This window comes from Mastomys coucha, unplaced genomic scaffold, assembly GCF_008632895.1.
Source record: "Mastomys coucha isolate ucsf_1 unplaced genomic scaffold, UCSF_Mcou_1 pScaffold23, whole genome shotgun sequence".
NCBI classification, from domain to species: Eukaryota; Metazoa; Chordata; class Mammalia; order Rodentia; family Muridae; genus Mastomys; species Mastomys coucha.
Genome location: NW_022196906.1, coordinates 102,696,796 through 102,719,964, shown reverse-complemented (window position 1 = coordinate 102,719,964; position 23,169 = coordinate 102,696,796). Strand labels below are relative to the sequence as shown.

General features: G+C 49.5%; 3 protein-coding genes across 10 annotated transcripts in view; 2 read left to right on the top strand and 1 right to left on the bottom strand.

Moving 5' to 3' along the window:
- Atrip (ATR interacting protein) overlaps positions 1-9,974 on the top strand; it is a 14,583-nt gene extending 4,609 nt beyond the window's left edge. The window contains exons 4-13 of one of the 2 annotated variants that reach the window (XM_031345798.1): positions 1,323-1,441; positions 3,056-3,213; positions 4,037-4,138; positions 4,916-5,042; positions 5,207-5,878; positions 8,254-8,390; positions 8,545-8,633; positions 9,038-9,118; positions 9,230-9,479; positions 9,814-9,974. In XM_031345798.1, coding sequence (XP_031201658.1) covers positions 1,323-1,441; positions 3,056-3,213; positions 4,037-4,138; positions 4,916-5,042; positions 5,207-5,878; positions 8,254-8,390; positions 8,545-8,633; positions 9,038-9,118; positions 9,230-9,479; positions 9,814-9,881 — 1,803 coding nt within the window. In that variant the 3' untranslated portion in view covers positions 9,882-9,974. Of the gene's footprint in view, positions 1-1,322; positions 1,442-3,055; positions 3,214-4,036; positions 4,139-4,915; positions 5,043-5,206; positions 5,879-8,253; positions 8,391-8,541; positions 8,634-9,037; positions 9,119-9,229; positions 9,480-9,813 lie in introns of both variants that reach the window. The other variant, XM_031345797.1, reaches the window with a different exon arrangement.
- A 405-nt stretch (positions 9,975-10,379) lies between these two features.
- Positions 10,380-11,765, top strand: Trex1 (three prime repair exonuclease 1). Its single transcript, XM_031345801.1, has 2 exons — positions 10,380-10,539; positions 10,773-11,765. Exons 1-2 carry the CDS (start codon positions 10,457-10,459, stop codon positions 11,719-11,721), a joined length of 1,032 nt encoding a protein of 343 aa, XP_031201661.1. The 5' UTR covers positions 10,380-10,456; the 3' UTR covers positions 11,722-11,765.
- Positions 11,766-11,982: 217 nt separating this feature from the next.
- Shisa5 (shisa family member 5) overlaps positions 11,983-23,169 on the bottom strand; it is a 16,331-nt gene continuing 5,144 nt past the window's right edge. The window contains exons 3-7 of one of the 7 annotated variants that reach the window (XM_031345805.1): positions 18,506-18,595; positions 13,575-13,693; positions 13,204-13,416; positions 12,964-13,058; positions 11,983-12,316 (exon numbers count right to left, since the gene is read on the bottom strand). In XM_031345805.1, the coding sequence (XP_031201665.1) occupies positions 13,000-13,058; positions 13,204-13,416; positions 13,575-13,693; positions 18,506-18,595 (481 nt within the window). In that variant the 3' untranslated portion in view covers positions 11,983-12,316; positions 12,964-12,999. Of the gene's footprint in view, positions 13,059-13,203; positions 13,417-13,574; positions 13,694-14,645; positions 14,800-16,926; positions 17,057-18,505; positions 18,596-23,169 lie in introns of those variants that run through there. The other 6 variants (XM_031345803.1, XM_031345802.1, XM_031345806.1 and 3 more) reach the window with 6 other exon arrangements.

Below are 23,169 nucleotides of genomic sequence, written 5' to 3'. Positions count from 1 at the left end.
GTAATGTAACCCAGGCTGGCCTTAGAGTTACTTTGTAGCCAAGGATGCCTCCTGGGTGCTGGTTTGCAGCCATAATTGCTGCTGGGGATGCATCCTTGGCAAACCCCCTTCCATCTCAGCTACAGGCTCCTTTTCTTCCCTCTGCCTTCCTATTACATGTAGCACTTACTCTATTTCCTAACTTGCTTAAGATTTTTCTCCCTCTTAATGACCCTCTTTCTAGTTTCCTGATACACAAACACACCAACCTCAGCACACAATTACAGATTTTGGTAAGGCTTCTAGAAAATCTGCTCAGACTTCCAGGAAGACCTGGAATTCTGTACCGCCAAGTAATTAATGGATGTTGTGAGCAACCAAACCCTGTAAACGCTGAAGAGGATTGAGAGCTTGACAGCAGTGTAGGGAGCAGAGCATGGGGTGGGGGTGGGGTGGGGCCCACAAAGCTTGTTCCTGCTGAGTTAAGGCGACCCACTGGCTCTGCTGGGTACTGTACAGCGGACACTCTGCTCCTCAGTGTGCTGGGCACTGTACAATGGACACTCTGCTCCTCAGTGTGCTGGGCACTGTACAATGGACACTCTGCTCCTCAGTGTGCTGGGCACTGTTCAGTGGACACTGTGCTCCTCAGTGTGCTGGGCACTGTACAGTGGACACTGTGCTCCTCAGTGTGCTGGGCCCTGTACAGTGGACACTCTACTCCTCAGTGTGCTGGACACTGTACAATGGACACACTCTGCTCCTTAGTGTGCTGGGCACTGTACAGTGGACACTCTGCTCCTCAGTGTGCTGGGCACTGTACAGTGGACACTCTGCTCCTCAGTGTGCTGGGAACTGTACAGCCGACACTCTACTCCTCAGTCCCTGCCAAGTATGCTAAGTATTCGTTAGAGTCAGTGAAACTAAACACATAAGGGCTGGTTTTTGAACCCTCATAAACTGCTTCCACAGTAGAGTCTGATACATCTTTCTAGAGTATTTTTTAAGGGAAAATGGCTAATATTTGAGGACATTTATGTCACAGCAGACTTTGATAATGTATTTTTCATTGTTTTCCTTTATTAGCTTGAAGTTTGAAAGCTAAGGGATTTATTATTGATTTTTTTTCTTTTTCTTTTCTTTTTGTTTTATTTTTTATTTTTATTTTTATTTTGAGACAGTCTTTCACTCTGTAACCCTGGCAGCCTCAGAACTCAATATGTGGAAATACAGATTTGCCCACACCTGCCTTTGTTTCCTAAGTGTTAAAGGTGTGCACCACCACATACATATTTTTGTGTAGGTGTATTATAGTGCTACCCCAAATATCTTTGACTTTTCAGCTCCAATCACTGCAGTCTGAACTCCAGTTTAAAGATGCAGAAATGAATGAACTAAGGACGAGGCTTCAGAGCAACGAGCGAACAAATAAACCAGCTGCTCCCTCCATCTCCCACGTCAGGTGAGAGGGCGCTGAGCCCACACTTTAGTCTCCCATGGCAGGTGAGAGGGCACTGCGTCCACACTTTAGTCTCCTACGTCAGGTGAGAGGGCGCTGCGCCCACACTTTAGTCTCCTACGTCAGGTGAGAGGGCGCTGCGCCCACATTTTAGTCTCCCACAGCGGTGAGAGGGCGCTGTGCCCACACTTTAGCCTCCTACATCAGGTGAGAGGATACTGCACCCACACTTTAGTCTCCTACGTCAGGTGAGAGGATACTGCACCCACAGTTTAGTTTGGCATTATTTTTCAAAAACAACTCTCTGGGTTGTTGGGAATGGAGGGCATTGTTTTGAGGCCCTCTTTCCTGAGGGATGCAAAGGTGGCTTGGATGAGCCGATGCAGTAGAAATGTCTTCATTCTGACTGAGGCATTGGTAACACAGTCCCTTGAGAGTAAGAAAACTGGAAAGATAATCTTTTTTTTTTTTTTTTTTTTTTTTAAGGAAAGAAAGGTTTCTGTTTCTGTTGGCTCACAGTGCAGGGAGTGCAGCCCGTCCTGTTTGGGAAGGCCTGGCAGCAGGGACTCACAGCTGAGTGGATCGGGAAGCAGAGAGAGACAAAAGCTGGTGCTCAGCTAGTTATCTAGGTCCCCTTTTTAGCCCATCCTGGAGCCCAGGCTATGGTGTGGTAGCACCCACCTTCAGGGTAGGCCTTCTTTCAAATTTTGAAAACAGACCAGCCTTGATTTTTATGTAATTTGTTTAATTAACATTACCCCCCTTCCCCAAGCATGAATGAATTTCAGTCCTGGCTACTTAAAATATTTTTGCTCATTTGCTATCTGGGACCTTTGTCTTACAGCCCCTCCTTTGCTGCCAGATGCGCTCAGCTTGTTAATGATCTGTGTCCTGCCCTCTGCCTCCCATAGCAGTCTCTCATGTGTCTGTCAGCCTTGAAATTTGAACTCTTTCTGGTATGGAACATTCTCCTGCCTTTGCTCATGTTGGGCAGAGTGCGAAATTGAACTCTCCTTACCTTGCATGCTTCAGGTGAGACAGGAGAGATGAGGAAGTTTACCTCACCTCTTTACCCCTCAGCAATAGGAAGCAGGCCTGGGTGCTGTGTGGTCAGTGCCAAGGACCTAACTCAATCTCCAGTATACTTTCTAGTAGACCCTCCTTGTTGTGAAGGTTCTTTTTTAATTATATCTACTTGTGTGTGTTCGTGCATACAAGTACCTACAGAGCCCAGAAGAGGGCATCAGCTTCCCTAGAACTGGAGTTACAGGCACTTAGGAATTGCCAGACAAGGGTCCTGGGAATGGAACTTCGATCTTCTGCAAGAGCAGTATTCACTCTCTATGCTGAGCTGTCTCCAGCCCCATGATAGACTTTCTTTTACAAGTTTTTGGATCCAGGCACTGATTACTAAAAATTGGGTGTTCAATATTTAAAACTTTTTTTTTTTTTGGACGCCTAAGAGATGAAAATAAATGCTACCTTCGACACAGACTGACATACCTATAAAACCTCTACTCTAGTCAGAATGTCTAACTATGAAAAGTTTGTTAGAAATGTAATAACCAGTTATTTAAACAGAATCCTAACTGTGTTCTCATAGTTAACTCTTTTCAGTCCTAGGAAAGGGTCCTCAGTGGTTCTCAAGTCAGAAGCATGTTCTCCACACGTTGGGAAAACAATGTTCCCTACAAAGGAGTCTTTCAGTGCTGACACGCCTCTCTTCCACCCCAGTCAGACTGAGGCAGGACACACATTTCTGGTGGGCCAAGAGGGTAAGTCAAATATTAGTAATTGCTTGCTGTATAATGGACTGCCCCAACTAGTGCCTAAACAACAACATTTACTTTCTTTTTCTCAGTTTCTGGGCATGAGCAGTTTGACATATAGAGAGACATTGAGGCTGAGAGTCCTTTAAGGGGCCTCTGAGACTTTCCTGGACCACTTTATTTATAATTTACACACTGGCTGGGCAGTGGTGGCACACACCTTTAATCCCAGCACTTGGGAGGCAGAGGCAGGCGGATTTCTGAGTTTGAGGCCATCCCTGGTGTACAGAGTGAGTTCTAGGACAGCTAGGGCTACACAGAGAAAAACCAAAAAAAAAAAAAAAAAATTAGACACACTTTCTCTCTTCCCACCACTGCCACTGCTCTCTTGAGAAGCTGCAGCCAGTTTTGGGGACTCCAGCTTATGGAGCGCTACACAGTAGGTCACGAGCAGGCGGAGCAGTCTGGATGTAAGTCTCAACCGCACTACTTACCAGCTTATGTGATCTGGGCAAGTGCAGGACCTCAGTGTGGCAGTGTCTGTATGTGAAACAGCCAAGGTGAGCTATAACCATAGGGTTGCTCTGTGAAACAAAGGACTGTGACTTAAAAAGAAAAAAACAGGTAAAGTTGGTGATTACTGTTTTCACCATATTCTCCATTTTAAGTAAAGCAAATAGATTAATTTTCTTTTTAGGGATCTGGAGATATTTTGGCTCTGCTTTTGACTGAGTTTAAAGAGATTATCCAGTCTTTTAAATATTATATGTAGGAGTTTCTGGAATGCCTGCTCTTTTATGTTCAGCTTTAGATTCACATTTTTTTCTAGTTTCAGATAATAAAACCCACAGTCTGGGAGGTAACCTCATGAAGCAAGATGTGCAGCAGAAAATTCTGGCTGACGGCTGGATGCAGAGAAAAAACACCCAAGGTACCAGAAGACCTGCTTTTCTATAGGAGCCGCTGTGGCTCTATCTTCTTCTGTGACGTGCAGAATTGCCTAGGGGGTTGTCTGAGAGCCCCGTGCCAGGTGGCCTTTGGAGTGACTGGGCAATAAGAGTCTGTGACTTAAAGAGAAAAACAATGCAGTCTGGTGAGATGGCTTAATGGGTAAGGAGTCTGCCACCAAGCCTGGCCACCTGAGTTCAATCCCTGAGACCCACATGGCCAAAGGGGAGAGCCAGTCCCCAAAAGTTGTCTTCTGATCTCCACATGTGCACTGGGCACACATACCGTGTCCATAAAATAAATAAGTAAATAAAATTAATTTTAGTTAGTTGGGGTGTGTGATGCCTTTAATCCTAATGATCTGGAGGCAGAGGTGGGAGATATTTATGAGAGAAATAAATAGACAAATTTGGTTTATGACTGATAGGTAGGTAGATAGATCGGTCAGTTGGTCGATAAATAAAAGGATGTTTTGTTTTGTTTTGTTTTTAAAGCTAAGAACAGGTATTTTCAGAGCCTTCTGCCCCCAGAAGCATCATAGCAGAGTTTAGTAGCTTAGACATGGGAAATCTAAAGGAGCCTCATTTCTTCCCTCTCTGGCCATTGAAAAGGTCTTCAGTAGTCAAGCTCGTAATCCTAGTGTCTCAGACACAGAGTAGGCGACATGGGAGACCCTGTCTCACAAAATCAGAGGGAGGGAGGGAGGGAGGAGGAAGGACTCTCCCATGTCGGAACATTCTAGTCGCCTCGTCTATTGCAGGTTCTATTTTGATAAACTTGCTCCTGAAGCAACCTTTGGTGCCAGGGTCATCTCTAGGTCTTTGTCACCTTCTAAGCAGTTGTCCTGATGTTCCTACTGGCACCCTCCTGCAGCCACCAGGGCTCAGGTAAGCATGAGGCTCCCCAAAGGCTTCTTTGGGAGTTTTCACAAAGTGTGACTCTTCTGGTCCTGGCCGACGTAGGAGATTTGTGGCATGTCTGGGGAGGCTAAAGCACTTGGCAGACTGGTGATCTGGGGTCCCTGACCTAATCTGTTTTCTTTTGTTTCCAGTACTTTGCCTGGGACTTCAGGCCTCAGGACCATCAGTTCTTCTGATGGGCCATTTTCCCCTTCTGCCCTAAGAGAAGCACAGAACTTGGCATTCACTGGATTAAATCTGGTTGCTAGGACTGAGAGCTCACGTGACGGAGACGTAGCAAGCAGAAGAGTCTTCCCGCTCTGCCGGCTCCCTGGAGCTGTGCATCTCCTTCCTCTTGTACAGTTTTTCATTGGCTTACACTGCCAGGCTCTGCAAGATTTAGCCCCAGCTAAGAAGAGTGGGGTGCCTGGGGACTCTCCGACACATACCTCCTGCGTGAGCTCTGGAGTAGAGGCTAGCCCAGAGGACTCCATTTATAGCTTGGAAAGCTTTTCCGTGGCTTCACTTAGCATCCTTCAGCACCTGGTATGCCACAGTGGAGCAGTTGTCTGCCTGTTACTGTCAGGCATGGGGACAGACGCGGCTGCCAGGGAAGGAAACTTAATCCAGACTCGTGCAGATCTGGTCTCTGCCTCCAGGGAGGATGCTCACGACCAACACCAGCACCCACTATTGAAGATGCTTCTTCAGCTGATGGCTTTCTCTTCTACAACATCAGGTCATTTTCAAGCCAGTGTCCTGGGCCAGTGCCTCAAAGTTTTGGTGAAATTAGCAGAAAACGCTTCCTCTGATTTCTTGCCCAGGTATAAAGAAGACTCGCGGGAGGCATGAGTCCATGGGTCTGCCTGACTCACAGGCCCAACTTACACTGGCTAGTTACCTATTGTGTGCTTAATGAATGAATCCCTAGACCCCTGTTCCTGCTTTGTTGACCCACAGGGAATTCAAAACTCCACTATTTAATGGATGCTTCAGTCACTGGCTTAGGTGACACTTCTGACTCTATTCTGACTCCACTCCTTCACACACAGCCTGGCTCAGTCACTGTTTGTTAAATCCCTACATAGAAGCAGGAAAACTTGTCTAAAAATGTGGCCATGTTAGGACAGTTACTGCGATAAGCCATTGCCCACTGCCATTCAGACACGCACCCCAACAGAATACTTTTCTGCTGATTCATCATATTCATGTGCTGTAGCTCAGTTGCACAGCTTCTTTTGTACCTTCTGGTGAAAGCCAGGGCAGTGCTGTTGGGCTGTAAAGTAGGATATGAAAGGTAGCCAGAGAACCTGCAGTCTCTGCCCACTGTCATTGTGCCAGGCTTGAAACAAATCCTGCCTTACCAGAGAACATGATTTTTGTACTCCTGTACTTTTTTTTTTTTTTTTTTGAGACAGGGTTTCTCTGTATAGCCCTGGCTGTCCTGGAACTCACTCTGTAGACCAGTCTGGCCTCGAACTCAGAAATCCGCCTGCCTCTGCCTCCCAAGTGCTGGGATTAAATCCTATACTTTCTATAATGGTGTTTCTATAAGGTAACTTACCTTGTTTTTCCCTTTTGAGACAGGTCTCAGTAGCCCTGCCTAACCTGAGACTCACTCTGTAGGCCAGTCTGGCTTAGAACTCAAAGATCCACCTGCCTCTGCTTCCCAAGCCCTGGGATTACAGGTGTACATCCCCATGCCCGGCACAACATTTCATTGTAAAAGAAGGCTTTACAGCTATGAAAAAAATAACTTGGAAACCAAAGGTAGAATCTTTCAGCTCTGTTCAAGGGCCATGGTGGGCTAGGTAGGACTAGTCAGGCAAGAAAGCAACCGAGTTAAACTCTTCCCGCAGCCCCAGGAAATCCACAGTACCCAGCAACTAAAGAATGCCCAACTTCTTGCCTATTTGTAGAATGTGGTATAAAATGAGGGCTCAGTGGTTAAGAGCACTAGTTGTTCTTCCAGAGGACCCAGGTTCAATTCTGAGCACCCACATGGCTGCTCACAACCCTCTGTAACTCCAGTTTTGAGGATCTGCCACCTTCTCACAGGCATACAAGCAAGCAAATAAAACAAAAACATCAAAGCACATAAAAATAATCATATTTGAAAGTGCTATAAAATGATTTACCCCAAATAGTGAACCTTCCCTTTCTAATGACACTGATGGATACTGTCCACCTCCATGCTCTGTGCTGAAATGCCACCGGTGTACACATTGGTACACACCTACATGCTCATGGCCTCACTCCCACATACCAGTTCTCTCTCATATAGATATTCATATTATAGATATTCATAATATATAGATCCACACACACTGTGGTAGGTAGGTTTTCACGCTGGTGACAGAAACCAGTGTTTTCCACTGATAGAAACACTTTCTATATCCTGCTCTGTGACCGGCCTCTAAGACAGCTGCAGCCATGGTCATGCTCGTTCCTGTAGAACCCTGGCCAGGCCTCTGCTATTAGTCAAGGAACATTTCTCATGCTGAAGGTATGTACCAGTGTCCTTGTGTGAGAGCAGACACAGGAAGGAGCCTGGGGTACAGTCATGCAGCTCCAAGGAATCCCATCCCATTTACCTGATAAAGGTCCACATAAGGGCCTGTCTTCTTTTTTTAGGGCAAATGAGGGGTTTTGATATGGTAGCGAGACTTGGTCACACATGGGCCAGGTTCATCTCCAACTCATTAGGAGGCAGAGGTCCTGCCTCTGCCTCCTATGTGCTGAGATTATACATATGCACCACAGCACGCACACACACCACTAAAGGCCTGCCATTTTTAAATCACAGCCTTTTGTTGTTTTTCTTCTCTTCTCTTTCTTTCTTTTTTTTTTTTTTTTTTTTTTTTTTTTTTTTTTTTTTTTTTGGTTTTTGTTTTGTTTTGTTTTTTTCGAGACAGGGTTTCTCTGTGTAGCCCTGGCTGTCCTAGAACTCACTCTGTAGACCAGGCTGGCCTCAAACTCAGAAATCCTGCCTCTGCCTCCCCTAAGTGCTGGGATTAAAGGCGTGCACCACCACTGCCCAGCTCTGGCTCAGCATTCTTATAGTAAAGTTTAGTACCTGTTTATTTGTTTTGTGACAGTCTTGAAGCCAGTAGGCTATGATCAGGCCAGCAGCTTTTGAACGCACATCTCACTACATTAAGTGTCCTTTTGGAGTGTCGTAACTGTACCCGTTCTGTAGGTTCTCCTGTGTGTTTCCGATGTTGCCACAGTGCCTTGCCTCAGAGCTGCCGCTGCCATGTGTGCTCTTGGCTGTTGAGCTGCTCTCTGTTCTGGTAGACCACGACAGCCTAGCACAGCAGCTGTGCTCCCACTCAGGTAAAGCAGGGAAGGACGGGCTCAACTGTCCCATAGCGGGAGGGAGGGCTTGGGGCGGGGACAGGCTCAGAGCCCCTCAAGGGCTTCTGTACTTGTACCCCAGGCTATAACGAAAAGTGGGGCCCTGAGTGAGGCCTGGCATCCTTTTCAGAAGGCTGCCTTCTCCTGAAGTTGTACATGTACATCACATCAAGGCCTGACAGAACAGCCTCAGAGACACAGTGGCTTCAGCTGGAACAAGAGGTAAGACTGTCAGACACCACTCACCCTTCAGCCCTCCCCACGAGCCCAGGTCTCCTTTCCTTGTGGGGAAACGAGCTACAATTCATTTTGGCCAGTTTGTCAAACAGTTGCTGGTAAAATGTAGGCTTCTCACACGGACACAATACAGATGCATCCTGGGTAACAGTGGTGCTCAGCAGAGTTGCCTGATAATACTGCCTGGGTTTTGGGGCCTGATCTGGGTCCTAGAAGCAGTAGGCTGTTGGTGAGATTCATGTCTGAAAGCCTGAGGCTACCACTGCTTGTATCCCACTTGTGCAGGCAAGCAGCTATAGAAGTAGCTGGAGCACCTTAGAAATGCCCGCAAAAACCCTGTGACAACCATCTGTTCTACATGGGATGAATACCATCTCTTCTTGTTCCAGGTAGTATGGCTCTTGGCCAAGCTGAGTGTGCAGAGCCCTTCCCCCCCTGGCATCGGTTCTGACTGTCAGTGCAATGTAGAGGTGAGTGGCTGACATCATGGTAGCTCAGTTGGTTAAGGGCAATCCTGTTTCCCTGGAAGTGGCGAGGTGAGTAAGTCACTGGACCTCAGGCTGTGCCCTCTCTCACCCTAGGCCGTCAGAGCACTCACTGTGATGTTGCACAGGCAATGGCTGACTGTGCGGCGGGCAGGGGGTCCAAGGACCCACCAGCAGAAGCAGACAACACGCTGTCTGCGGGATACTGTGCTACTGCTGCACAGCCTGTCTCAGAAGGACAGACTCTTCACTGTGCATTGTGTGGAGGTTCTGCATCAGTATGACCAGGTGATGCCAGGGGTCAGCATGCTGATTCGAGCCCTTCCTGATGTGACTGACTGTGAAGGTAAGCTAGCACGAGACTCTGTCCTGGCCTACCGTGAGTCTCCCCTTGCCTCCAGAGCCATTGCTGGCACTGTGGGCATTCCCTTCCTGCTCTGGGTCTTTGAGTGTGATAGGTGCCCATTTGATCATGTCTATTGAATTGGCCTAGCTGAGCCATGGTTTTTCCACAAAGATCTGTCCAAATTGCTTTTGTGTCACTTTTGCTCACAGTAGCTGAGGGAGCAAAGCCTGTGCATGGAAGGGACTGGTTAGTTCCTGTGACGCGAGGGAGGATGGGTGGGCCTCCACGCCTGCACCGTCAAGTTAACCTCAGAACCTTCTTCCTCTTGGCTCAGAGGCTGCCCTGGATGACCTCTGTGCTGCAGAGACTGATCTGGAAGACTCCGAGATGGACTGTAGCTGAGGCCTGAGCATCCAGCCACAAGGTGGCACCAGCTCCCTCCGCTGTCTCTGCCTTATCCACTGATTAAAACTGCACTTCCTGCTGAGAACACAAGCTGTTTCCTGAGTCCGATTTGTGTGGCTGAGAGGGAGGGACAGGACAGAGCAGACTGGGAACTTGATTAGATGACTCCTCTGCTGGAGTTGAGATGGTCCCCATGGAAACTGATCTGCCCTGAGGAAAAACCCTGCCCCTCTTCGGGAATTACCCTGAGTCATAGCTTTGGGCTGGGGCCATGGGGGGGAAAACTTGTATAGCCGAGGAAGCAGCCCTTTTTAGAAAGGCCTGAATCTAGAACTGGGGGAAAGGCAAGGAAAGGCAGAGACTCACGGGCATATTTGAATCCTAGAGACAACCCAGTTTAAGTGAGTTGTCAGTGCTGGGGCACTAGTCCATTTTACCAGCCAGCAGGATCACAGATAAGGATCTAGGAAGTTCTTTGAGGTGCTTGGGGAGGGAGGGAGGGAGGAGCGTTAGCACGAGGGCCAGGCCTGGCTGGCTAACAGCGGGGCGGGCCCTGTCCAGGAGGCAGGCCTATGGGTGGACCCGGGCAGTTTTACTTCCTCAGCCACTGCTGCCAGCAGCAGAGCCAGCGCAGTGCCTTGCTGCCTGTTTGTCGGTAAGTGTGGGTTAAGGGTATGGGGTAGGGCAGAGGAGGATAGGGCTCCCTCACCCTGGAGGTGGTCAGCACTAGGGTGAGGGCCTCGGAGAACAACCCTACCATCCAGCTTCTAGGGGCCCTGGCTAGAACCTGCTGAAGGGAAGGGCTAAGCTGGCTTTCTGCCCACTACACCCTGCCCCAGCCCACTTTTGACCTGTCTGCTGCTACTCATTCCCCCATCTCCTCCCCAGGCTCAGCATGGGCTCACAGGCCCTTCTCCATGGCCACATGCAGACCCTCATCTTCTTAGACCTGGAAGCTACGGGCCTGCCTTTGTCTCAGCCCAAAGTCACAGAGCTGTGCCTGCTGGCTGTCCACAGACATGCCCTGGAGAACACCTCCGTTTCTGGGGAGCAGCCACCTCCAGTGCCCAAACCGCCCCGTGTGGTGGACAAGCTCTCTCTGTGCATTGCTCCAGGGAAAGCCTGTAGCCCTGGGGCCAGTGAGATCACAGGTCTGAGCTCAGCTGAGCTGGAAGCACAAGGGCGTCAACGCTTCGATGACAACCTGGCCAACCTCCTCCGAGCCTTTCTGCAGCGCCAGCCACAGCCCTGCTGCCTTGTGGCACACAACGGTGACCGCTATGACTTCCCTCTGCTCCAGGCAGAGCTTGCTTTGCTGAGTATTCCCAGTCCTCTGGATGGTACCTTCTGTGTGGATAGCATCGCTGCCCTAAAGGCCTTGGAGCAAGCTAGCAGCCCCTCAGCGCGTGGTCCGAGGAAAAGCTACAGCCTGGGCAGCATCTACACCCGCCTGTACGGGCAAGAGCCGACGGACTCACACACTGCTGAAGGCGATGTTCTAGCCCTGCTCAGCATCTGTCAGTGGAAGCCACAGGCCCTACTGCAGTGGGTGGACAGACATGCCCGGCCCTTTAGCACCATCAAGCCCATGTATGGCATAGCTACTACTGGAACAACCAACCTAAGGCCATGTGCTGCCACAGCTACTACACCCCTGGCCACAGCCAACGTAAGTCCCAACAATAGCAGGAGCAGGCGACCTAGGAGTCCTCCCCCAGGGAAGGTCCCAGAAGCCCCATCACAGGAGGGGCTGCTGGCTCCACTGGGTCTCCTGACCTTCCTGACCTTGGCAATAGCCATTCTGTATGGACTCTTCCTGGCCTCACCCGGGCAGTAAGTCAAAAGGGAAAATATGATTAATAAAGACTATCATAGCACTGACTGCTTGCCGCCTCTGCTTCTCTGCTTGGGCCTCCAGCCACAGTCAGGCCCTAAGGATGAGGTACATACAGGTCCTCTCTCCTGCTCTCTTAGCAGGACAATCAAACCTGTTAGGTTAATTAACATAGGGAAGATTCAAGTTCAAGAGGTAGACAGAAATAGTTTTTGGTGTACAGCCAAGGCCAGCTGCCCAGGCCCTGAAGAAAAGAGAAGTGGATCCAAATGTTGCATTTATTATAAATGGGGGTGCGGAGTCTGAATGCTCAAAAACACCAATCAACACAAAAGCTGAAACAGCCGGTGGAACAGGAACCAACAGGGAATATGGAGGTATTCATATCTGGCCTGGAGCCACCTTCTAGGCCCTCCACCCCCACCTTTGGTCCAGATAACCCATTGGCCTTGGTGTCCCCACTACGGGGACAAACTGGACTGTGGTACAGGAGTCAGGTAGTCTATGAAGATGGTGTCAAGGGAAACTGACTGTCAGAGGTCAGCTTGTCTGTCCTCCAGGAGCCAGGCATTTCAACCTCACACCAGTTATCACACACCTGGAGACAGAAAACAGGCCAAATGTTTGGCTAACAGTAAAAAGGCAGTGCAGGGAGAAACCAGAGTGTGCAGTCGACAGAGGTCCCTGGCCTGCTAGAAGGAGCCAGGCCAGCAACGGTAGGAAAGCTTCCCCACTGGAGCCTGAAGAGTGAATACATGTGGCCCCTCTACACAGTGCCAGGAGAGACAGTGAGACAGTCCAGACAGATAACTGATGGCGAATGTGTGGAGCTCTGCCTGGTGTGTGCTTCGACATCAGTGGCTGACCCACTGCCACCGGGCCCCCTTGTTCTCTGCCCAGCTACCTGCCCCACTGCAAAGTTCAGCCAAACCCTGGGGATAAATCCCTAGCAGGAGCTAGCTGACTGCTCCCCAAAGCAGGACAGGTACCCACAAAGATCTTACTCTCCTAAACGTGACCATGGCTGGTCACCTTGGGGTGAAGTGGGAAATACCTCCTACCCCTTGGTTTTAATTTACTTGAAATTTCAGAAAGTACAATTTCAAGTGAGGGAGAAAACAGGTTGGTCCTGACCCGCATTATTGGTAAGACTTGTGCCTACCTGGTCAACGGCAGAGGAAGCCACATGTCTAGACAAGACACACACACCACAGACAGCAGTAAAGAACTCTGCGTATCACTCACTCACAAATGACATAATCAAAGAGGCTGAGGGCAGGCTCAGGGGACTGCCTTCGGGGGATCCATGTAGGCCGGGTTGTATGGAGGCTGGCTGGCTCCTGGAAGGAGAGAGGACACGGGTTAGCTGTGAGGACATTGGGCTTGCAATGCAAGTGGGCAGGCAAGCTAGGAGGAAAGGACCCTAGGGGCAGAGGCATGAGTTGGGGGACCATGCAGGGTTACTGAATCCACAGTGGTACTCACCGGCCAAGGACTCATGATAGGCTGGCGGACCTGCGGGCTGAGCCAGGTAGGGTGGTGGGTACTGCGTCGGGTAGGGTGCTGCTGGCATGGCTGGCTGGGGGGGCATGGGATGGTAGCCCTGGTATGTTGGTCCAGGATAGCTGGGGGCCACGGGCTGAGGCTGAGGGTAAGGGGCGTGAACCACGGTAGTAGTTGTGGTGTTAGTCACGACAGCTGCAAGGAGAGTCCTGATTAGTCAAAACCTTATGGCTCCCGAGGCCAGAAGAGGCCAGGCCTGCCCCTCCTGCTTAGCCAAAACAGGTTCCTGTTCATCAACCCTTTCCTGCTCTGGGATAGGCATGGGTGGACTGGGTGGGTAAGGGCAAGCTTACGGCGGCGTGAGGGGCAGCACATCTTATACAGACAGCAGCAGGAGCAGGTGAAGCATATGATGATAGTGGCAATAAACACCACAAAGATGGTCACGCCGATGGCGATGGTCGCTCCGAACCTGCCGAAGAGCCAGTGTAACCACCTTTCACTATTTCCTATGACCGGCCACCCTCACATCACCTGTTCCCAGAGGATCCCTTTTGGCAAAAGACCCTTAAGAAACTCCCCAGTTTCGTGTAAGTCCATTTTAGCCTCAGATTCCTCGTGTATACAACAGGGCTGCTCTTTGGGAATTTATGTAAAGCCACCTTCCCTCCCAGGCCTGCACCCTGTACCCACCTACCCACACACCTGGTCTCTCCCTAGTAAGCAACCATATGATTGTCAGGCATATGCCACAAGCCAGGCAAGATGGAATCTGAGTCGAGATAGGCTGCCATGTGCTGAAGAACTGCGGCTCATACAGGCTGTGTGACGTTCCAGGCTACCCCATGGTTAACAAGCATAACTCCATCCCAGGGAGGCTAGATGGGAGGCGGCCATGCTCTGTGGTAGAGGCCTCCCTGCCCAACCTGGGCACCCTCAGAATAGAGGGTCTGCCCTTTGACTCACAGCATACAGCATAGGTTGGAAGTTCACCCAAATTAGTGCCAATAGCAGACCGCGCCCCCCAACTATCTTCCCATGGTCCCAGCGCCCGGGCTGTATTCTAATAAAAGGCAAATGCTTGGCAACTGCAACAGGCGCATTCAAAAAACCTAACTCCCGGGCGTCCACCCCTCTGGGTTTAGAGAAGAAGGGCGTAAGTGCCACCCCACCCTACCATGAGGCTTCCAGCTCACAGCCAAAGGAGCGCCAGAGCCTTAGCAGGGCCTTTTGGCCAAGGGACAGACTCCCCCACGCTTCAAGCTTCCAAAAGGAGCCTTCACCAAGACAAAACCGTGAGACCAGAGATGTCTCCCCAGCAGTCAGGGACAGGAAAGGACAAAACACATTCGCACGGTCCTTTGCATGCAGTGGAAGGTTCAGTATCTCTGCCTCTCTACAATCTATACAATGTGCCTGCTCACCCCATGTTAGCCTCCGCCTTCACTCAAGGGGCTCCTGCAGCCCAGGACTTCCCCTCTTTTCATCAGGGGCCACTCAGTTTCAATCTCCTCCCTTTTCAAAGAAAAGGAAATCGAATCTCATCCTTAGTCTTCCCTATTCCTGACGTCAGCAGCAGGAAGGACACACTCACAGGCTCTGTAGCCACCCTCTTAAAGACACAGCATGACTCTCAGCACGCCCAGCACCAGCCTGCCAGGCAGGCTCTGAGAAAGGCTGGAAGGGGAAGCAGAGGTCCCAGAGGTGACACTTTCCCAGCCCTGGGTTCCCAGGCCTCTCAATGCAGCCCAGACCCAGCCTCTAGGCTGCTCTGCCCACCGGACTCACTCCCCAGAAGCCTGCCTAGGCAGGGCAGGACCCTGGTTCCGGCAGACACATAAGCAGTTGACTGTCATGGTTCCTCCTCTGCTCCCAAGCTACAACATAATCCTGCCAGGTCTCATCATGTTTCCCGGTGTTGTTTCTAGTGCCTGGGGCTCCCCCAGCCCCTGGGGCTCCCCCAGCCCCTGGAACCACAGGAAGCTCTTTCATAGTCACTAGTGACTACGGCGTGTACCTACCTTTCTGTGGGTACAGAGTAACTATAGTTAACAATTAAAATCTAGGGTTTGCTTAACCAGAGAGTAAAACTTATTTTAAAAAATTAAAAAGCCAATTCCAATCTTTTATTAAACATGTAGCAGGGTGTGCTACCACACAGGTAATGCCTGAAATCAGGAGGCTGTTGAGGCAGGAGGATTAAGAGCTCTGGGCCAGCCTGAACAACACAGTGGATTCCAGGCAGGCCTGGACTATACTCAGAAACCCTGTCTCCCAAAAACTCAACAACAACAACAACAACAACAAAAATCAGTTACTCTTTGCAGGGCCCACAAAGCCAGGTGGGGCCAAGGACTCCATCAACAAGCATCCAGCCATGTCCAACCTCAGCGTTTCTCTCTGCACACCCAGCTCTTCCCCATAACTCTCGCTCCTATTTAATAACGCCTGTTCTTCTCTCAGCCCTCAGCTCAAAGCACCAGTTCAAGGCGACACATTTCTTAACCAGGAAAACGCCAGAGTCCTTGGCTAATGCTAGGTCAGAATTAAAGTCCTGTCCATGTAGATACCCGTCTGGCAGAGACAGGTGAAGGATCTCTGAGTCTGCAGCCAGCCTTGTCTACTGTGTGAGTTCCGGGCCAGCCAGGGCTACCGAGTGAGATCCTGTCTCAAAAACAATAAAAAAAAAACAAAAACAAAAACAAAACCCCACCAAAACCCACAGTTCAGTACCCTGAGGGAAGACATGACCTATGCAGTGTGACACTGGGGCTCAGCAGAAGTGCCGCGCTCTTCCAGACCAGTGTCCTGACCTGTGACTTTGAGGACATGGGGGCAGAGCTGCTTCAGACCTCAGGCCCCAGCATCCTTCTTCTAGGGGCTTCTCTGGGGTCCCGAGACACGGTCAGGCAGTAGGGACTGAACCCTACCGTGAAATCCACTCTGTGGACAACAGTGCCCTCAGCAGAAGAGGCAGCAGCACAGAGGCATCCAATGGAGTGTCTCTTTAAGAACGTTTCCAAGAGAAGAGGTCGTGGACAGACCTGCCCCTCGACTGCCCCCTCTGCGCACAATTCTGAGGCTCAGAAGAACAGGAGAACAAAGAAATCTCAGAAACCACTTCTTCCTTCTAGCATGCTGCCCTTCCCCCCCCCCAACTTCCAGCTGTCCCCACCCATGGGCAAAGCAGCCTTTCCACACACTGTGAGGCCCCTAGGCGGTCTCCATGGAGGGGTCCACACGCAGCACACACTTCCAAGTCACTCTTCAATTTGCTGGGTATGCCATTCCAGTGTCAGGGTACCAATCCCTCTTAAGTGCGGTCCAGTGCTTTGGACCAGCTGCCTCCTTGCCCTCGGCCCCAGCCTTCATCCAGGCCCTCCCTGCCCCAGCCTTCATCTAGGCTCCCTGTGCCCCAGCCTTCATCCAGGCCCTCCCTGCCCCATCCTTCATCTAGGCTCCCCGTGCCCCAGCCTTCATCCAGGCTCTCCCTGCCCCAGCCTTCATCCAGGCCCTCCCTGCCCCATCCTTCATCTAGGCTCCCCCTGCCCCAGCCTTCATCCAGGCTCCCCCTGCCCCAGCCTTCATCTAGCCTCTCCCTGCCACCGTCCCCCAAATGCTTCTGTCCGTCCTCCATACGTTCTTCTCATCCAAATCTTCAAGGCAAGGCCCCTGCACCCCAATCCCCAGGATGGCTACATCTACCTGGCATCCGTGTGCGGGGCTGGGTCAAAGAAGTCTGTTTGTCTGTCCATTCTCTCCTTTCTTTCTTACTGGCAGGCAGCTGCTGAACACCACCAAGCCACCTCCACTCTACCCTCCCAACACCTCTGGGCCAGGAAGTCACAGTCTGAACATCACCAACCCATCTCTACTCTACCCTCCCAACACTTTGGTCAGGAAGTCACAGTCATGGCCAATGGCTGCCTGCCATGTTGACCCATCTTCTTTCCCTCTGTGACTTGTTCTGTGGCCGTGGATGGTGACAAGAAGCCAGTGTAGGAAAGTAACGTGGGAGCTCCCACCTGTAATTCCAGCAATCAGGGAGCGGAGACAAGAGGACAACAAATTCTGGGCCAGCCCAAAGAACAAAGTGAGATCCAGACTAGCTACAGAGCAAGAGCCTGTTTCAAAAGAAACAACAAAAACACTAGAGATATAGCTCAGTTAATAGAGTGCCTGCCTGTGTAAGAGATAAGTTATTCTGGTCTGTTTTCATTGTGCTGTGTTCTTAGAGTGCTAAGAGTCACAGAAGACTGGTGGCACTAGGCCCCTTCCCTGAGGCTGGCAGCCATACCAGTCTTGGCCTTTTCTCTATGCCGGGGGCCCAGCCCTGCAGAATCATATATTTAAAGCTGTTTTACGTCTTCTAGTCTCTTGAATTTGTTATTATAGAGTGAGGGTCCTGTTTCTCACACCTACCACACAGGGAGGCCCCGGGCTCAACCTCTAAGGGTGGTAACAAACACCTGTAATTCAATCGCTGGGGAGGATCAGAAGTTCAAAGTCACCCTCAGCTACACGCCTAGCTCCAGACTAGCCTGGGCTACAATGACTGTCTCAGGAAGGAAGAGAGGGAGAAAAGGAAGAAAGAAAAGCAAGGCAGGAGCCTGGCCAAGTTTCGGGCTACGAGAGTGTGGAGGCCTCTGCGAATGTGGGCGGGAAGACTTAGAGCTGCACTCCCCCTTCATGAAGGGGTCATGCTAACCCTGAGACAGAGCTGCCAGCCAGCCCAGTGACCGAGACCAACAAACCTTCACATGGTGACTGACGCTCTTCTGTCATCTCAGCACCTTGATTCAACATCACCACTGCCTTCCTCCCATGACCACATCACCCCCTTCCACCCATGACCACACCACTGTTTCCCCATTAGCATAGCCATCATTCTGCCACAGACATTGGCCACCCCACAGCCACCATCTCCTCACTGCACTGCAGCCTCTCTACCAAGTGTCACTTCCTCTCCAGTCACCTCTACCCATCAGGTACCTACCAACCCACCCCATCCCCCAGGCCAATATGGACCCCACCCCTGGACCTTCAACTATCAGCCCCCAACCAGTTACCTTCCCCCCCCCCATCATCTCTCTCCCCAGCATACAAAGGAAACCTGGCTCCCAGGAGGGTCAAAGGTCCCAGTGGGCAAACGTGGTCACTACTTCACTAGGACACCATCCCAATGATTCTGTGCCCTCTTAGGACACAGAGGCCACCCCTAAGCCCACCTGAGCCCTTGTCACTTCTGCCAGGAAAACAGACACAGCCCACAGGCTTTATTTACCCTGACATGGGGTCACTGTCAAAACTGGACTGAAACCTCAGCGCTGAACCCAGATGTTCCGGTGTCTCCTCAAGGGAGGTGGAAAATCTGCTAACAGAAAAGAGAAAGCTCATGAGGAACACACTCGATCCCCACCTGCACCCCACAACACACTGTCTCGAGGTATACAGGACATTCTGAGAATGGACAGTGTACACACTGGGATCACAAGCTGGGGTACCATACACTTTGCTCAGGCACACTAAAGCCGATCTATAGGACACAGCACATATGGGGACAAGAAACAGCAGATCTCTAACTTTGAAATCTGGAAAGTACCTGCTCTGACCACAACAGGATGAGGGTGGAAACCAAGAGCGAGGGCAACATTGCCATAAAGTTAAAAACAAAAGAAATATGGGCGGGGGGTGGGGGGGAACAGTAACTCTTCCAGAAACAACAGTCTAAGTTGAAATCTGTCTAATGCCTGTCATTTCAGCCCTGGAGACTAGCAAAAGGATTGCAAGAGCTAAGCCAGTCTGGACCACATGGCAAGATGCTTTCTGAGGGGGGAAGGGAAGGAAGAGAGAAAAGAGGAGAAAGGGGGAGGGAAGAAGAAAAGAAGAAAGGCAGAGAGACACACCTTATGGCTATACAGAATGAAGTAAAATACTATTAGGTCAAAGTTTTCCAAAACAAGAGCAATGGCAATGCACACTTGCAAACCCAGCCCTGAGGAAGTAGAGGCAAGGGAACCAGGAGTTGGGGCAAGCCTGGGTTGCAAGAGACCCCATCCTGAATAAAATAGACAATAGTCAGGACAGGGCTTAACCAGTTCTTAGAAGGGAATGAATTACATTACTAGAATGTATCAAGCAGGACAAAAACAAGCAAGACACAGTTGGATGTGGTGACTCAGAATCCCAGCACCCATGAGGCTGAGGCAGAGGACTGTCTAGAATTCAAGCTCCTTTTAGGACATAGTGAGTATGTCCCTATATGGGGATGGGGAAGTTAAGTACAGTAATACATGCCTAGAATCCCAGCAAACAGAAGCAAGAAAATCAGAATTCAAGGTTATTCTTGGCTACTTAGCAAGTTCAAAGCCAGCCTCAACTAAACTATAGAAAACTCTTGTAGGAGCGGAGTTGATGCTAAGGTCCTATTCTCCAATTGGTTCTTGATTCATCAGTAAAGGGGCCATGGGCCAATTGCAGGGCCGAAGGTACAAGTGGGACTTCTGGGTCCCTGGAGAAAAGGAGAGACACAAGTAGATGGGAGACAGAGTTCATCATGCTTCTGATGGAGAAAAGATGACCAGCCATGTGAGATCTCACAATGGAGTGGCCACACAGGCTGCTCCTATGGGCAGGCGGGCAGTCAGGGATGGTTAGCAGAGACCAGATGTAACTGAGCAACTAAAGTTTAGGGCAGGTGGGAGGTACGGAGATAGGGCAGCTTTTCCAGGTGGGAGATATATATCGCCCAGCAATTGTGTCAAAAGGCAAGTTGAAATTGAACAATTGTGTATCTGTGTCTTTTATCCATGGATTCAAGGGAAGCTGGGGGTGGGGGAGCTGTTAGCATGGCCCATTCCCAGAATTAAGGCAGGTTACCAAAAGCTACACAAAACAGACCCTGTTTCAAAAAACAAAAATAGAACAAATAAAAAGCCCACAAACAAACAAAAACCAACAACAATAAAACTCAAGAAAAGCCAGGCATGGTGGTGTATGCTTGCCTGAGGATGACTTTGAGGTCATAATAGTGCATGGTGTTCCTGCAGAGGTCAGAAGGGCACTGGATCCCACAGGACTGGAACTACAGACAGTTGAGCTGTCAGGTGAGTGCTGGGAACTGAATCCCAGTCCTCTGGAAGAAGAGTCAGTGCTAACTACTGAGCCCTCTCTCCAGCCCCATCTCCTTTCTTTAAAGCAGAGCAAATGGAAATTTATTAAAGAAAAGTAAAAGAAAGAAAGAAAGAAAGAAAGAAAGAAAGAAAGAAAGAAAGAAAGAAAGAACTCCCAAGAGTGAGAAGGGTTCGAAGAGAGGAGTATCCCAGACCCTATTTTGTTGTTTGAGGTGGGGTCTCCTGGAACTTGCCTTGAACTCACAAGATCCAACTGCCTTTGCATCCTCCTGTGTGCTGGGATTAAAGGTGTGCACTACCATGCTTGAACCCAGACCTTATCTTAAAAAAAATAATCCAGTGCAAAATCTTCAGAGAGCAGGGAATAGTGGAGCCGGGCGCAGTGTGGCTGGGAAGAGATAGTGGCGATAAGCCTGCGACCCAAGTCCTCCTAGTGGCCTTCCCTAATGTAACAGAGGGACATCTAGGAAGCTAGGCATCATTTCCAGAAGCTCTGGGAGGCCACAGTGGTAAATATTAGATCCACAGCCCACAAAATGAGGAGGCCATTATGATTCTATACACTTGGACGTGAAATGTTGTGTCTCATGAGGAAGGCAGAAAAGAATAGACTTCCCTCTAATCATGAGTCTCTGTGCTCAGGCTAACATCCTGTTAGAAATAATCCTCTAGAGAGAGAATTCTACATTCCTGCAATCAGTTCTATAACTGAAATGTTAGACAATCAAAAACTTTCATAAACACTAAGAGTGGTATGAATAGAAAACAAAAGTGACAATAAAAACATCCCCAAGGGTTGAGCATAGTGGCACATACTTTTAATCCCCATCGGGAGGAAGAGGCAGGAAAAGCTCTGTGAGTTTGAGGACTGCCTAGTCTACATAGTGAGTTCCAGGACATCCAGAATTATAAAAAAACACCCTGCCTCAAAAAGCAAAATAAAACAAATGCGCACAGGGCTCTGAGTGAGAGATTAGCAGACACTGACGCCAAATGACAGAACACACTGTTGAAAGAACAACCAAGCCTGTGAGAGAGCTCCTGCCTCTAAGCTTCACTTGAGTTCCTTACCTGGGTAGAGGTTCAATACCACAGTGCAGGGAGAGATGGCTCCTGACAGTTGTCCTCTGATGTCTACATGTGCACCAGGCATTTGTGTGCCGGTGCATGTAAAAATAATATAACTCTAGACTTGTTTAAAGAATAAACACAAGACTGGCTGAAGCCATGGTTGGGCCAATGACATGGTTCAGAGGGTAAAGGTGCTTGCTGACAAGCCTGAGGACCTGAGTTTGATCTCACAGCCTACATACAGGGAGAAAACTGACTTGTGAAAGTCAACATCGGCCCTCCACTGGAAGGCACAACATCCGTGCATCCACACACATCCCAAACATAATAAAAAAAGCAAACAGTGAAATTATCAGGAAGAACTTAGAGACTGAAGACAGAGCAACTCTGGGAACTTGAAGCTCCCTAGAAAGACATTTGTCTAAGCAAATGCGGGAACACCATGACTTCCCTGGCTGTGCATGGAGAGAATTCAAGAGAGAGCAGACTCAAAGGGAAGAAATCAAAACTTCAAGATCTGGAAAAGAGAGGCAGGGAAGTTGGATCCCCAGCACAAAATTAAACAAAACAAAACAAACAAAAACCTCAAAAGAGCAAAAAAACGGAGATATGGAGAATTATCAGCCCATTTATATTGTAGGCAATAAGACTGCAGTCCGGGGGCTGGAGAGACGGCTCAGAGGGAAGAGCACTGACTGCTCTTCCAGAGGTTCTGAGTTCAAATCCCAGCACCCACATGGTGGCTCCCAGCCATCCGTAATGGGCTCTGATGCCCTCTGCTGGTGGGTCTGACGATTTGTGTCTACCTTGCTTTTTCAAGTTACAGATCATTCTGAAGCCTTATCGCCCCCTGGTGGCCTGGATGTGTTGGTGCACATCTTCAACCCCAGCATTTGGGAGGCAGAAGCAGGCAGGCAGGCAGATCTGTGAGTTTGAGGTCAATCTGGTCTACATAGAGAGTTCCAGGACAGCCAGGACTATACCAAGAGAGACTGCATCAAAAAAAAAAAAAAAAATCAAAGTAGGGGGCTGGAGAGATGGCTCACGGTTAAGAGCACTGACTGCTCTTCCGAAGGTCCTGAGTTCAATTCCCAGCAACCACATGGTGGCTCACAACCATCAGTACAGCTACAGTGTACTCACATACATAAAATAAATAAATATTTTTTAAAAAATCAAAGTAAATAAATGCAGGAACTGGAGAGATGGCTCAGTGGTGAAAAGCACTTTGCTATTCTTACACAAAACCCAGCTTTGGTTCCCAGGCCCCGCATGGTGGCTCACAACTGGTTTTAACCCCAGTTCCAGGGGACCTGATGCCCTCTTCTGGACTTTTTGGTCATAGTATATATATGGTGCACATACATACATGCAGGCAATTACATACATGCAGGCAAAAAACACCCATGCACACAAAATAGAAATACATAAATCTTAAAAAATAAAAGATTTACTTATTTGTTTATTTATTATGTATATAGTAGTCTGCCTGGATGTATGTCTGTAGGCCAAAAAGGCACCAGATTACATTATAGATGGTTACTGAGCCACTATGTGGTTGCTGGGAATTGAACTCAGGACTCCTGGAAGAGCAATCAGTGCTCTTAACCTCCGAGCCATCCCTCCAGCCCCCAAAATAAATCTTAAATAAATAAAATAAAACGGACAGTGCTGGGGGAGGGAGGAGGCAACAGGGGTTTGTTCTTGTTGTTTTGGGGGAGTTGGTCTTTTTTTTTTTTTTTTT